General features: G+C 51.7%; 1 protein-coding gene across 1 annotated transcript; it reads right to left on the reverse strand.

Annotated features, from left to right (window-relative positions):
- Positions 1-7,391: 7,391 nt before the first annotated feature.
- LOC134390971 (cystatin-C-like) lies at positions 7,392-11,426 on the reverse strand. Its single transcript, XM_063114783.1, has 3 exons — positions 11,064-11,426; positions 8,756-8,869; positions 7,392-7,737 (listed from the first exon to the last, which is right to left on the reverse strand). The coding sequence occupies exons 1-3, from the start codon at positions 11,298-11,300 to the stop codon at positions 7,654-7,656; spliced, it is 435 nt and encodes a 144-aa protein (XP_062970853.1). The 5' UTR covers positions 11,301-11,426; the 3' UTR covers positions 7,392-7,653.
- Positions 11,427-11,722: the final 296 nt, after the last annotated feature.

An 11,722-nucleotide genomic window follows, 5' to 3' on the forward strand; every position in this document is an offset into this window, starting at 1 on the left:
TGGCTTTCCTCTCTCCGTGTGCGTGTGCGTGTGTGTGCCTGTGTGTGTGTGCACGTGCTATTGGTTCTGTTTCCCTGGTTCTGCTTCCAAACCCTGATTGATAGGTACACTGGCTAATTCAGCAGCAGGAGAGAGACCTCCCTGTGAATTTAAGGACCTGGACCAATGAGACCAATGCCAAGTACAATGTGGCTCAGAAGGCAAGGACAGGGAGATGGGGACCCACCTTGATCCAATTTGTCTTTGAGGCCCTAAAAAGTTGAGAGACACCTAAGCTGCTCCTGAATTAGAAATAGTGACTGGGGCCAAAGGCATCTCACTGATGAATGAGAGATTAGTCTCAGAGGACGCACTGGAATGACAGCTCTGGGGTGGGGGGACAGGTTGGATCCATGACACCACTCAGGGAGGGGCAGCCTCCTAGGGCAGCATGAAGAGGACCTACAGTAAGAACAGTTGAGGGTTTGCCTCCTACAACTGTTGCAATCTCCTGGTGTACGTGCCTGGGTGGGGCCTGTGAATCAGCACCTATGCAGGTGATTCTGATGTGCAGCCAGGAGTGAGGACCATTGGCTTGGTGACCAGGTGAGATCATCCAGACCACTTCACCTGCCTGAAATCGCCAAAGCTCTACTGGGGTTCTCTAGGTAAGGCAGACACAGCAGGTAGAGATACAGGTTTGCTTCAGCTCCAAGAGAGTGTGCTTGATCAACTCAAGGACAGCAGGGAGGGCCTGGCAGAGGGGTCTTACCAAAGGGGAGTTGACTGCAGGTGGCTCTGGTTAGTGGATATTCTGATGGGAAAATGTGCTTGTACCAGGATGAGAGAATGAACTAGACTTGTTCCAACAGCGCACACTTTTGGCTGGCTGGAATTTGATTTATGCCCTTCCTTAGGGTGTTCTTTGGGCAAGATGCATAAGGACAGGAAAAAAAAGTCAGGAGAAAGAAAAAGCAAGGAAGGCAGGCACTCAATCAGGTGAATAATACAAGCCCTGTCACGTAGAAAAGGTGAGGGAGCATCCACACGGAAGATGAAATGATCAGAAACGCACCTGCCTTGCTGGAGGGCAACAGGAAGAGGGAGAAATCCTGATTCAGGTGTTGAAGGATGCTTCCTGAAATGAAAGCAGTGATGCTCGAGCTCTGGCCTGCATCACTATCACCTGAGAGCTTGTCAATTAGTCACACATCGCAGTTTAACAAATTATTGAAGCCCACAGCAATCTAAAACAATAAGCATTTATTATCTCACAGTCTCTGTGGGTCAGAAATACAGGTGCAGCTCAATTGCCTGCCTCTAGTTCAAGGTCTCCCATGAGGTTACAGTCAAGCTGTTGGTTGGGGCTGCAGTCTCATCTGAAGGCTTGGTGGGGTGGGTGGGTTGGGGGACTGCCTCTATATTCCCTCACATGGCTGCTGCTGCTGTAGCCCAGAAACTCTACTCGGGAATCTTTGCCTTAGAAAAACTCCCTCCAATCATCGTGAGACTCCTACAGGTGCTGCAGGAATCTTCCCTCCAGCTGTACAGCAAGGCTGGGATCTTAGTGGCTGAAATTCTGACTGAGATTGAGCTGAATATGAATTTGGGGAGAATAGTTTGTAAACTTTAAGAATTTCACTTTGGCTTTAAATTCTTTGGACTTAAATCTCAGGACTTGAACTGAAAAGGAGAGTTAATCTTGCACTTTAATGTTTTCTGGGAATGAGATAATGGGATTTGGGGGTTGGGTGGTAAATTTATGGTCACATTTGGAACATTTACACATTGGGTCCTATGCCATCCTCATGCCAATCACTTGAGGGAAAGGGTGCTCTGACTGGCTTAGCCAAGGTCTCATGCTCCAACCGTGGTCCAAAGGGTAGAGTCAACTTCCCTGGAAAGAGGTTGCATGGGAGGTAGCTTGCTGGTGAGGTAGCTGTTGTTCCAAGCAGGCAGGGCACTCACTGACTTGTGAGTCAGCCACCAGTCTTGGGGATGTGTTTGGTGGTGGTGCCTCCATGCGGACCAGAGTGATCAGCCAGAGAGAATGCACAGAGCCCCTCAGCACCCTCTTCAGCACCATTTCCCAGCTGGTAGTGATTCAGGAAAGGTGGGCATTTTCCTTACTCTGTTCATCAAGGGCCTGGATTTAGGTTCAAATAAAATGTTGCTATTCGTGATCAAGTCCCTCCCAAAGAGGGTGGCTCCTTTTCACTAGGAAGCTTGTTGGTTTCTGAGCACCTTGAAGGGTGTGGGAAAGTCTAGAAAGAGCTGAATCATTCTGCCCTGCAAAGTGAGCCTGTGGACCTGCTGAAGGATCTAGAGGGAAAAGATGGCATGAATGAGTGAGAAATGCTAAGGGAAAGAGGAGCCAGTGAGGTCAAGTGGAAATACCTTTAGGATTGAAGTCAAGGGCATTTCAAGGACAGAAATGCTCAATGCTGGAATTGACGATGTGGGCTGACGTGTTCCACAGAAACTTGCTCAACTTACTAAAATCTCCTTTAAAGTTCATTGCCCTAACCAACGCTTTGGCTGGAGTTTTCATTTGCTTTTGCTCTGTCATGTTTTATTTACTGGAAATCCGAGTGGCTGGGCTGTACGTCTGGGAAGACACCTGGCATGTTCAGGGGCAGGTGTGACCATGGGAACATCTTCACAGGCTGTGATTTGCAGATGTTTTAGGAGCTACTGGACTTTGACAGGGAATCTAACTGGGTTATAGTTCAGTGGTGCCTTGGGGAAGCAATTGGGTGATATTTAAAAGTCCACTGCCCACACCACATCCTAGGTCAATTAAATCAATTTCTCAGAGTGGGAACAGGGGCTTGCAATGTGCAGCCAAGCTTGAGATGAGTGTTGCATTTATATAAGCCTTACCTGGTCTCAAGGGAGCTGGAGACTCCAGCCAATGTCAAAGTAACCCCTGAGTATAACTGACTCAGCAACACAGGCCTCAGGTGACGTGATTCTGAAGTGACCAGCTAGTAATGCCAAGGGGAGAGAGCAGATATGGGTGATTAAGAGAGAATCTGCTCCTCATTTCAGCTACCACTGTGTTCACGGCTTCTCAGCTTACTGTGTGTTCAACCAACGGCGTCAGACAGTACAGCGGCATAAAACAAGAAGCAATGGAGAGGTTCCAGACAGGGTCAGTGCTTCTCTCTCTCTGCATCTGTTAGTGAGGCTCATGGCCTAGCCTGAGGTCACTCCTGCTATCAAGGATAAGCCAGCTCCCTTCTGCATCTAAAGGCAGCAATGGGTGCAAACTCCCAGACCTCTAAGTGCCTATAGATAATGGGTAGATACAAGAAAAAGAACCAAAATCAATACTTTTCTTATCAGCCATGACTGTTTGGAGATACAATGGGGAAATATTCCTGACAAGAATATAAAATATCCAGAAATAAATTTCACAGGAAATGCGAAAGATGCATAAAAAGTTACTTACTCTACTGAAGGGCAGAGTGGAAGCATGAACACATTGCAAAACACACGGTATCCTAAAAGGACAAGCTCAAGTATGACATGCTGTCAAGTTTTTCTCCAAATTGAAATATAAATGTAATGTAGTCCTGGTTCAAACACAATACTTCTACTTTTGAAGCTGAGAAAATAATTCAATTTGAAAGAATAAATACATTTAAAAAACAAAATCTAGGGGGAAAAAATAGAGAATGGTCATTACCTAAAAGATGTAACAACTTCATACGTAAAATGGAGCAGTTGGCAAAAATTTAAAAAAGAATCAGCTAGATTTAGGACTGAGATCCAGAATCTGACCTGTGAAGCTATGGGAATTTGCTATAGGATCAAGATGGCTTTTTGAAACAGATTTTGTAAATCTCACAGAAAAATAAATGGGTAACAACATCATTTGAAAACCTTAAGTTAGTGTATTAGAACATTTTGTGTTGCTATAACAGAATACCTGAGACTGGATAATTTATAAAGAACAGGTATATCTAGCTCACGATTCTGGGACAGCTGCATCTGGCACGGGCCTCGATCTGCTTCTACTCATGGCAGAAAGCAGCAGGCAGCTGTTGGGTACAAGTAGATCACATGGCAAGAGGAAGCAAGAGAGAGAGGGGGAGGAGGGAGGTGCCAGGGTCTTTTAAACAACCACCTCTCATGGGCACTAACAGAGTGAATTCTCACTCACTACCCCCACCCCCCAGGGAGAGCATTAATCCATTCATGAGGGATCTGCCCCCATGACTCAAACAGCTCCCAGCACTGCCACATTGGGGATCAGATTTCCCCATGAGTTTATGGGGGCAACATGTACAAACTCAATCAGTTAGACTTATAAGTAACCACACAAAAATAAATTCTAGTAACATTTTGATTGGAATAACATGTATTCATGAAACACATTTTTTTGTGTGTGTGTGGGGGGGGTGTTGGTGTCTGGCCAGTAAAGGGAACTGAACCCATGATCTGGGGGTTATAAGGCTATGCTCTAACTAACCGAGCTAACCAGCCAGCCCTCATGTAAAAAATTTTATGGCAGCACCGTGTGCTATGCACTGTTTTAGTGATATTAATATATTTAATTCTCATCACTCCCATGAGTGAAGAACTATCACTGTCCCCATTTTACAGATGAGACAAATGAGGCTTGGAGTGGAACGAGCTTGCCCAGGTCACACACCAAGTGGAATTCACTCCCAGGAGGTCGCACTGTAGGGTCCCTGGGCTTCAGCCCTTCGACGGGCATACACATGCACAGGCATGCCCCAGACACCATTGCTGGGTAACAAGTTGATGGAGTTTGGATGTGTTGTCTCCTCCAAAACTCATGTGAAAATTTGATCTCCAATGTGGCAGTGTTGGAAACTGATTGAGTCATGGGGGTGGATCCCTCATGAATGGATTAAAGCTCTCCCTGGAGTAGAGGGAATTAATGAGTGAGTTCTTGCTCTATTAGTTCCCACAAGAGCTCGTTGCTTAAAAAGACCTTGGCACCTTCTCTCTCTCTCTTGCTTCTCTCTCTTGCTTCCTCTCACCATGTGATCTGCTTGTACCCGCCGGCTGCCTGCCACTTTCTGCCATGAGTGGAAGCAGTCTGAGGCCCATGCCAGATGCAGCTGTCCCAGAATCATAAGCCAAATAAACCCCTTTTCCTTATAAATTACCCAGTCTCAGGTATTTGTTATAGCAACACAAATGGACTAAAACACAAGTCATCCTAACTCTTAGCGGTGAGGTCAACAAACACTTCATCTTGCTCAAAATTTCATGGGTGAGGAATTCAGGAGGGCACAGCTGGGAAGTTCTCCCTTGGGGTCTCTGTGTGGTTGCACTTGGATGACAGCTGGTGCTGCAGTCACCTGACAGCCCAAATAGTACTGGACAGTCAAGTAGCCACTCACCTGGCTGGCAGTGATGCTGGCTTCAGCAGGGAGCTCAGCTGGGGCTGTCACCTGGAGCACCTCCTCATGGCCTCCCTAGCATGGAGGTCTTGGGGGAGGTGAACTCCTAACATGGAAAGTGGCTTTGCCCAGGGCGAGGGTCCAAGAGGAAGGCACGGGGGCCTTTCCTGACACAGCCTCAGAAGACCCCATCTCACTTCCTCTGCAGTTTCTGGTTGATACCCCCACAAGCCCATCCAGTGTCAAGAGGCGGGGGCACAGACCCCACAGCTCAACACAAGGAATGCCAAAGAATTCCGGGGCCATGTTTTAAAACCACCACGATACATAATCAGATCAATGAAAAAATATTTGCTGAGCCAGGCACTGCACTAAATCTACTTGTATGGGTGATTTTACATGAAATATACTCTTACATTTAACGCTGAAAATGAATAAACATAAAAGTCAAACCATGCGGGTATGAGTTGCAGGGGCTGAGCTTCCTCTGCAGGACGGGAAGCTGTGAGAGACTTCTCCAGGTCAGAGAGGCTTCTGGCTCACATGCCTCACCAAGAACATAGGGCTGAGGTACCCACAGGCCCGCCGGCTCCTCAGGTGGCCCCAGTCTGCATCCCTGTGGGACAGGAGGCCACTGGGTAGAGGCAGGGGAGGGGGCAGACACACAGGGAGGAAGTGTGGGGAGCCAAGGCACAGCCCCCACCCCTACCCTCCCCAAGGAAGACAGAACTGTGTCAGAAAAGGGACTGGTTTACACAAAATCAGCAGTTCATTGTGTGCCAGGATGGTGGATGCTTGTGTCAAAGGAGACCTTTCATCGAGGTAGAAACCTTGAGCACCTCCCCACAAAGAGGCCTCCCCAGACCACTGCTTCTGTTCACAGGCTGCTCTGCCCACAGCCCCTCCCTCCCACAGAAGAGCTGCCACCAGGTCCAGGCACTCACGGCAAGGTCACACCCCAGACCCAAGCCTCCCCAGCTCCTGGCCATCTGGAAGGCTTTTGTTAGATAAGAATGAGGGCTCTGCCAGCATGTGCAGATGGAAGGGGACACTCCTGCCCTCCCTCTAGGACCTTCTGGGCTCTGGTTTTGCTGGTGTGGCACGTGGGCACTGGCCCTGGATCTGTCTGGGTGGCTTCCCCTCTGTCACTTTGCCTGCAGTGTTCAGGGCACTGGACAAAAGAGCACCACATGTGCTGCTCTGGGCATGGAAGGCAGCTGAGAACACAGCCCAGGCCTGGCCGGGGCCTCCATCACCCTGCCATGGCAGCAGAGGGATAGAGCGGAAAGGGCTGTGTGCAAATGCATTTCAGGACTGCAGCCTTCCTGTTCTGGGAAACTGAAATACCCTCTATTACATAGAATGATGGCGACACTAAGGTGATATTCTTTATTAGTTAAAACTTCTTTCTTAGGAAAAAAGAAGAAAGCTCACTGTGTGTCAGTCCTGTTTGTGTTTTAAATGTGACACCCCTTACATGAAGCTCTACACAAGGACTAGTTTTGAATCACGTCCAGAGAAAGGCCTGGAGGGGTACCTGTGGCGGGGCACCGTGCAGGGCACACTTTCCCAGTGGGTCACAGGAGGTGGGATTTCCCTTCGTACTGTTCTGCCCATCTTTAATTCTGGCTGATCTTTTCCCCCGTCAGTTCCCAGGTGGTCTTAAAGTCTTTTGTGGAAAGAAGTAGACATAAATCATTATTTACAAGTATTTAGTCTCTAGGGAATATGACGTGTGAAAGTCAGTCCCTGGCATCTGATCGGCCCGGCAAACACGGATGAGACCTACTGCCCGGCAGAGCTCCCTGAGGGCTGACCCTGGGCTATGGACACCGTCCAGCCGCCTCCTTACTCCTCTCCCTTATCCACTCATCAGGAGCCGCTGCAGCTGAATGTCTGGGGTCCCAGCCCCTCCTGCTCCTTCCCCTGATGGGCGTGCTGCAGCCATGACAGCTGTCCAGAACCAGCAGGGCAAGGAGCCACCCACGCCTCTTATGTGCACATCCCCACAACAGCGAACAGCACAGAAGGAACGATGCTACTTTTTTATTGAGGACGGTGGAGCAGTGCTTATGCACCACGTGCCGGTGTATGTGACAGGCAGTGAGAAGGAAGGACCGGGGTAGAGCCACTTGGCTGCTCACAAATGCCTCAGGACACCACCTCTATTTGTCTCATGGTACCGGAGCATGGGGAGACTTCCACCAGGGTGCAGGCCACCAATCTAAGCATTGGGAGAATTACAAGGGGGCTGGGAAGAGGCAGTCAGGGTGGCCCAGCCTGGCACAGACTCTTAGGCATTCTGACAGCTGGATTTCGTCAGGGAGATTTTGCCCTCCCAGGGAACAGTGTAGATCTGGAAAGAGCAGAGCACCGTCTGCAAAAGAAGAAAGAGGAACAATCAGTGAGGGTGACAATTAAAAGGGAAGATGCCCAGAAGCCCAGCCAGGAGATGTCAGAGTGGGGGTGAGGAATGATGGAGGTGAGACACTCAGCCCCCACACCCCTACCAACTCCCAGAACACTGAGACAGACTCTGTAGTGACTGCTCCATTGCCCCTTCCATAACTTCAAATCCACCAGATGGCACTGCGTCCCCTGCTCTGGCCCCCAGGATTCCACACTGTCCTGACCCCAGCATAGGCCTGTAGAAGCAGCCTGTGCAAGGCCCCGGGAGGAGGGCAGGGGGAGGTGGCTCACCACCCCAAGCTCCCGCCACCTCCAATGCCTGGGCCAGCCAGCCCTGAGAAGGTCCAGAGGGAGGACCCCAGGGATGGGAAACTCCCCCTGAAGGAGGTTGGGTATGAGGAGGGGGAGACAAGGGGAGTGCAGCTTTCCCCAAGCTGAGATCTCAAGAGAACCAGCCAAACCCATGCAGAAGCTGGAATTGGGGCAGCGGGGACAGCATCTGAGGGCTCTGGCCGCTTAGTGGCCTCAAATTCCCTGTAATCTGCTCAATATGGCTGGGGCTATGGGCAGGTGGCAGGGCCGGGATTACTCAGAGCCCCTTTTCCCTCCCCAGCAACCACCCCTGCACCCAGCACTTCCTCCAGCCCAGCTGGTGTGGTTGTCCCAGTAACCAGTACCCCAATTCCCAAGTTAAACCCCCCTTAGCAATTCAAATTAATCATGTGCATACACAGCCCTCCCCATCCCATCCTACATGTGCACACATAGGCATCTAAATTAACTCAAATGCACCCCCACACTGCATGTGATCTATGCATGAACCTCCCCCCTCCCCCCACCCAGGCACATACCTGCATGCACAGACACTCTCCTGTACTTCCCCATGCACCCACACACGTGCACACATACCCTCCCAGACATGCACAACTGTGCACGCACACCCCTCTGCCATGCACAATTGTCCCCGGCCCACGTCGGGCACATACCCTCTTCAGTTGTGGCTGGTCATGGAAAGGACAGTTGGCCAAGTTGGACTGGGACTTGGTACATGTGGTTCGGCTGATCTTCACATCCAAGAAGTAGTTCACCCCAGCCACGATCTGTACATGTGAGAGAGCAGGATTCACTCACAACATTCTTGGTCAATTTCGTACAAGCGCAGCTGCTTTACTGTTACTGAGTTATTGGCTTTGCCTAGGGACTTCTTCCTGTATTCATGAGCTGCCAAAACTGTTGTCCACAACACACAAGCCAATCCTCCTCCTACAGAGTGGCAGAGGCACGCCCTGCAGCCCTGGCTTGCTACTTGTTTTCTTCTGAGCAGCTCCAACAAAGTGACTCATGCTGCCAAGTGGGAGGAGAAGCAGGAAAATGGAAGGTGGCAGCCAGGGACTAAAAACCCGCTAACTGGATTCCAGAATGGAAGGTGCAGCTCTGGAAAGCCAGCCAGGAAGGAGGCAAATAAGCTGTCCCATGCCTCAGGAGCGCAGGGCAAGGTCTCAGCACAGAGTGAAGGCTGTGACCGAGCAGAGGATTAATTAAGTTCTAACTGTGGCTCAGGAGGCAGAGAACACTGAATCTATTCTAGGAAGGCTGTTATATCTGATGAGTATATTTCAGCCCACAGAGAATCTCGTTCCCTCTGTTTAATCCAGATTTATTCATTCTCTTATTTAAGAGTAATCACACTTGAGAGGTGCAGGCCAGTGGGGACTGTGGTAACCACGGAGTACGTTATGTCCAAGGGGTCCCCTAGCTGGTTGCTGCAGGAGAAGTGGGGCTGCTCTTGCCTCATCTGAATTTTCAAGAGAAGGTGGGAACGAGCTCTAAATGCTGGCAAACCAAACACCACCTGTGTTGCTGTGTCACTTTGTACTGCTCTGCAGTGGGACATAGTCCACCTGATCTAAATTCTAGCCTTCCTTCAAGGACAAGCGTGGGGCCCAATGGCCCATGCTGTGGCTCCCTCCTGACCCTTCCCCACTCCTTGACTGCCTTCTTATCTAGCCAGTGGCAGGGTTCAGGCATGGTCCTCTTTATCCCAGCAGGTGTCCACAGCTGTTGGCAGTACTGCAGTTGTCTTAGGGTGGGGGATGCTAGCCCTGCAGGGCTGCTCCCAGGGGTGTGAAGCACAGAGGGAGGAAAGACTCTTCAGGAACCAAAGGAGACCAGGCTCCTTGAATGGCATCTTCTGAGAGCCCTCACAGAGGAGCACGTGGCTCATGACCTGTGTCTCACCTTGGGGAAACATCAGGTCTGCCCAGATTGAGCGACAGTCTATATACAACTGGCTGGACCCTTCCAAAATGCCAATGTCATGAAACAGAGTGAGGGGCTGCCCCAGATTAAAGGAGGCTTAGGCAATGCATGGCCTAGGAGTGTCCTTGGGTATAAAAGCCATCAGTGGGACAGTAAGCCAAATCTGGGTAAGTCTGTGGTATTAGATAACTGAATGTGTCAATGCTGATTCCTTATACTCAAAACTGAATTGTGGGCATGTAAGAGAATGCCCTTGTTTTTAGGAAGTATACTGAGTGTTCACTCTCAAAAGGTTCAGAATAACCAATGCACGTATACACACACACGCCCCCACATACACACGCATGTGGACACAGTGGGGTGGAAAAGGCACACAGGCGCATATGAACACTAGAGGGATCTGGGTGAGGGGTCTGCAGGGCTGCTTTTCATTGCTTCTGCAAAGGCTCTGTAAGTCTGCAACTACGTCAGGATAAAGTTTGAAGGAAAATAGTGCTTAAAAAAATTATTTAGTGGCAGCGCCAGGAGGGCAACCAGGGGTGGGAGTCTGTTTTTGCTTTTCTCATGGTCATTTAGTTAACTGTTCACACTAAGCCCCCTGTCCCGGGAGCGAAGTGGGACAGACACTGACCCTGGCGCCACGGGGCTTTTGGCCAGCTGCCACTTGGAAACAGAACTAAGGCACCAGGGGCTGCCCTGGAACGCGCGGCAGGGCTCCAGGCCAAGCCTGAGTCAGGGTTCTCCCAGAGACTCCCGCGACGGGCTACAGGGCAACAGGAAAGACCAGAGACACGGCCTGGGTGACAAGCACCGGCGTGTCGGCGTCCCGGGCTGATGCCAACGGCCGCCAGGCCTGGGCAGTGCATGCGGGGGTGGGGGGCGCCCGGGGATGGAGTCGCGGCGGGCAGGGGGAGCGGGGCCGGGGTGCGAAGCCTCCGCGGGGCTGACCCAACCCTGGCCCAGGCCCTGGGGCTGGGGATGGCGTTGCGGGGGGTGGGGTGGGGTGGGGGTGGGGTGGGGGTGGGCGGCACGCACCTGCTTGCGGGCGCGCACCACCTGCAGCGCGCGGCTGTGGTACCTGTCGTTGCTCGCCTTGTTGTACTCGCTGAGAGCGAAGTCCAGCGCGCGCTGCACGCCCTCCTCATTGACGTCTGCGTCCTCCAGGCCGCCCAAAAGGCGCTGCGAGCGGCCCGGGCTCGCGCTGGCTGCGGGGCTCACAGCCAGGGCCAGGACGGCCAGCAGGAGCAGCGGGGCGCGCAGGGGCCCAGCCATGGTCTGCGTGGACGCGGGGAGCGGAGCCGAAGCTGCAGAAGACAGGGAACGAGAGATGCCTACTCCGCCAGCCTCACCCCTTCCCTGCAGCAGCGCTTTTACCCCTCTCGGCACGGCACGCCCCCTGCACGCCCCCTGCACGCCCCGGCACGTCCCCCCCAAGCTCCTCCTCTTCCGCCCTCCCCTCCCCCCGCCCCACTCCCGGCCCCTCCTCCGTCTCTCTCGATCCTCCCTGCTCAGCATCCTCTCCCCGCCCCTCCTGCCTCCAGTCCCGTCCCTCATCCTCTGTCTTCCCACTTCCCCACTCCTGCGCTTGCTCAGGGTCCCATCCTCTCGGCTTCGCCCCTTTCCCGCAATCCTGCCCCTCCTCCAGAGTGCTCCCAAGCTTAGGTCACTGGGCTGCAGAAAGATGTCACCGCTCT

This window comes from Cynocephalus volans, chromosome 11 (genome assembly GCF_027409185.1).
Source record: "Cynocephalus volans isolate mCynVol1 chromosome 11, mCynVol1.pri, whole genome shotgun sequence".
Classification (NCBI taxonomy): domain Eukaryota; kingdom Metazoa; phylum Chordata; class Mammalia; order Dermoptera; family Cynocephalidae; genus Cynocephalus; species Cynocephalus volans.

Excerpts from the sequence above, each read along its gene's own strand:
- LOC134390971 (XM_063114783.1), bottom strand. The coding sequence starts at position 11,300 with ATGGCTGGGCCCCTGCGCGCCCCGCTGCTCCTGCTGGCCGTCCTGGCC. Across the intron at positions 8,870-11,063 it reads TGGTGCGCGCCCGCAAGCAG|ATCGTGGCTGGGGTGAACTA; the intron begins GTGCGTGCCGCC and ends TCACATGTACAG. Across the intron at positions 7,738-8,755 it reads ACCAGCCACAACTGAAGAGG|ACGGTGCTCTGCTCTTTCCA; the intron begins GTATGTGCCCGA and ends CTTCTTTTGCAG.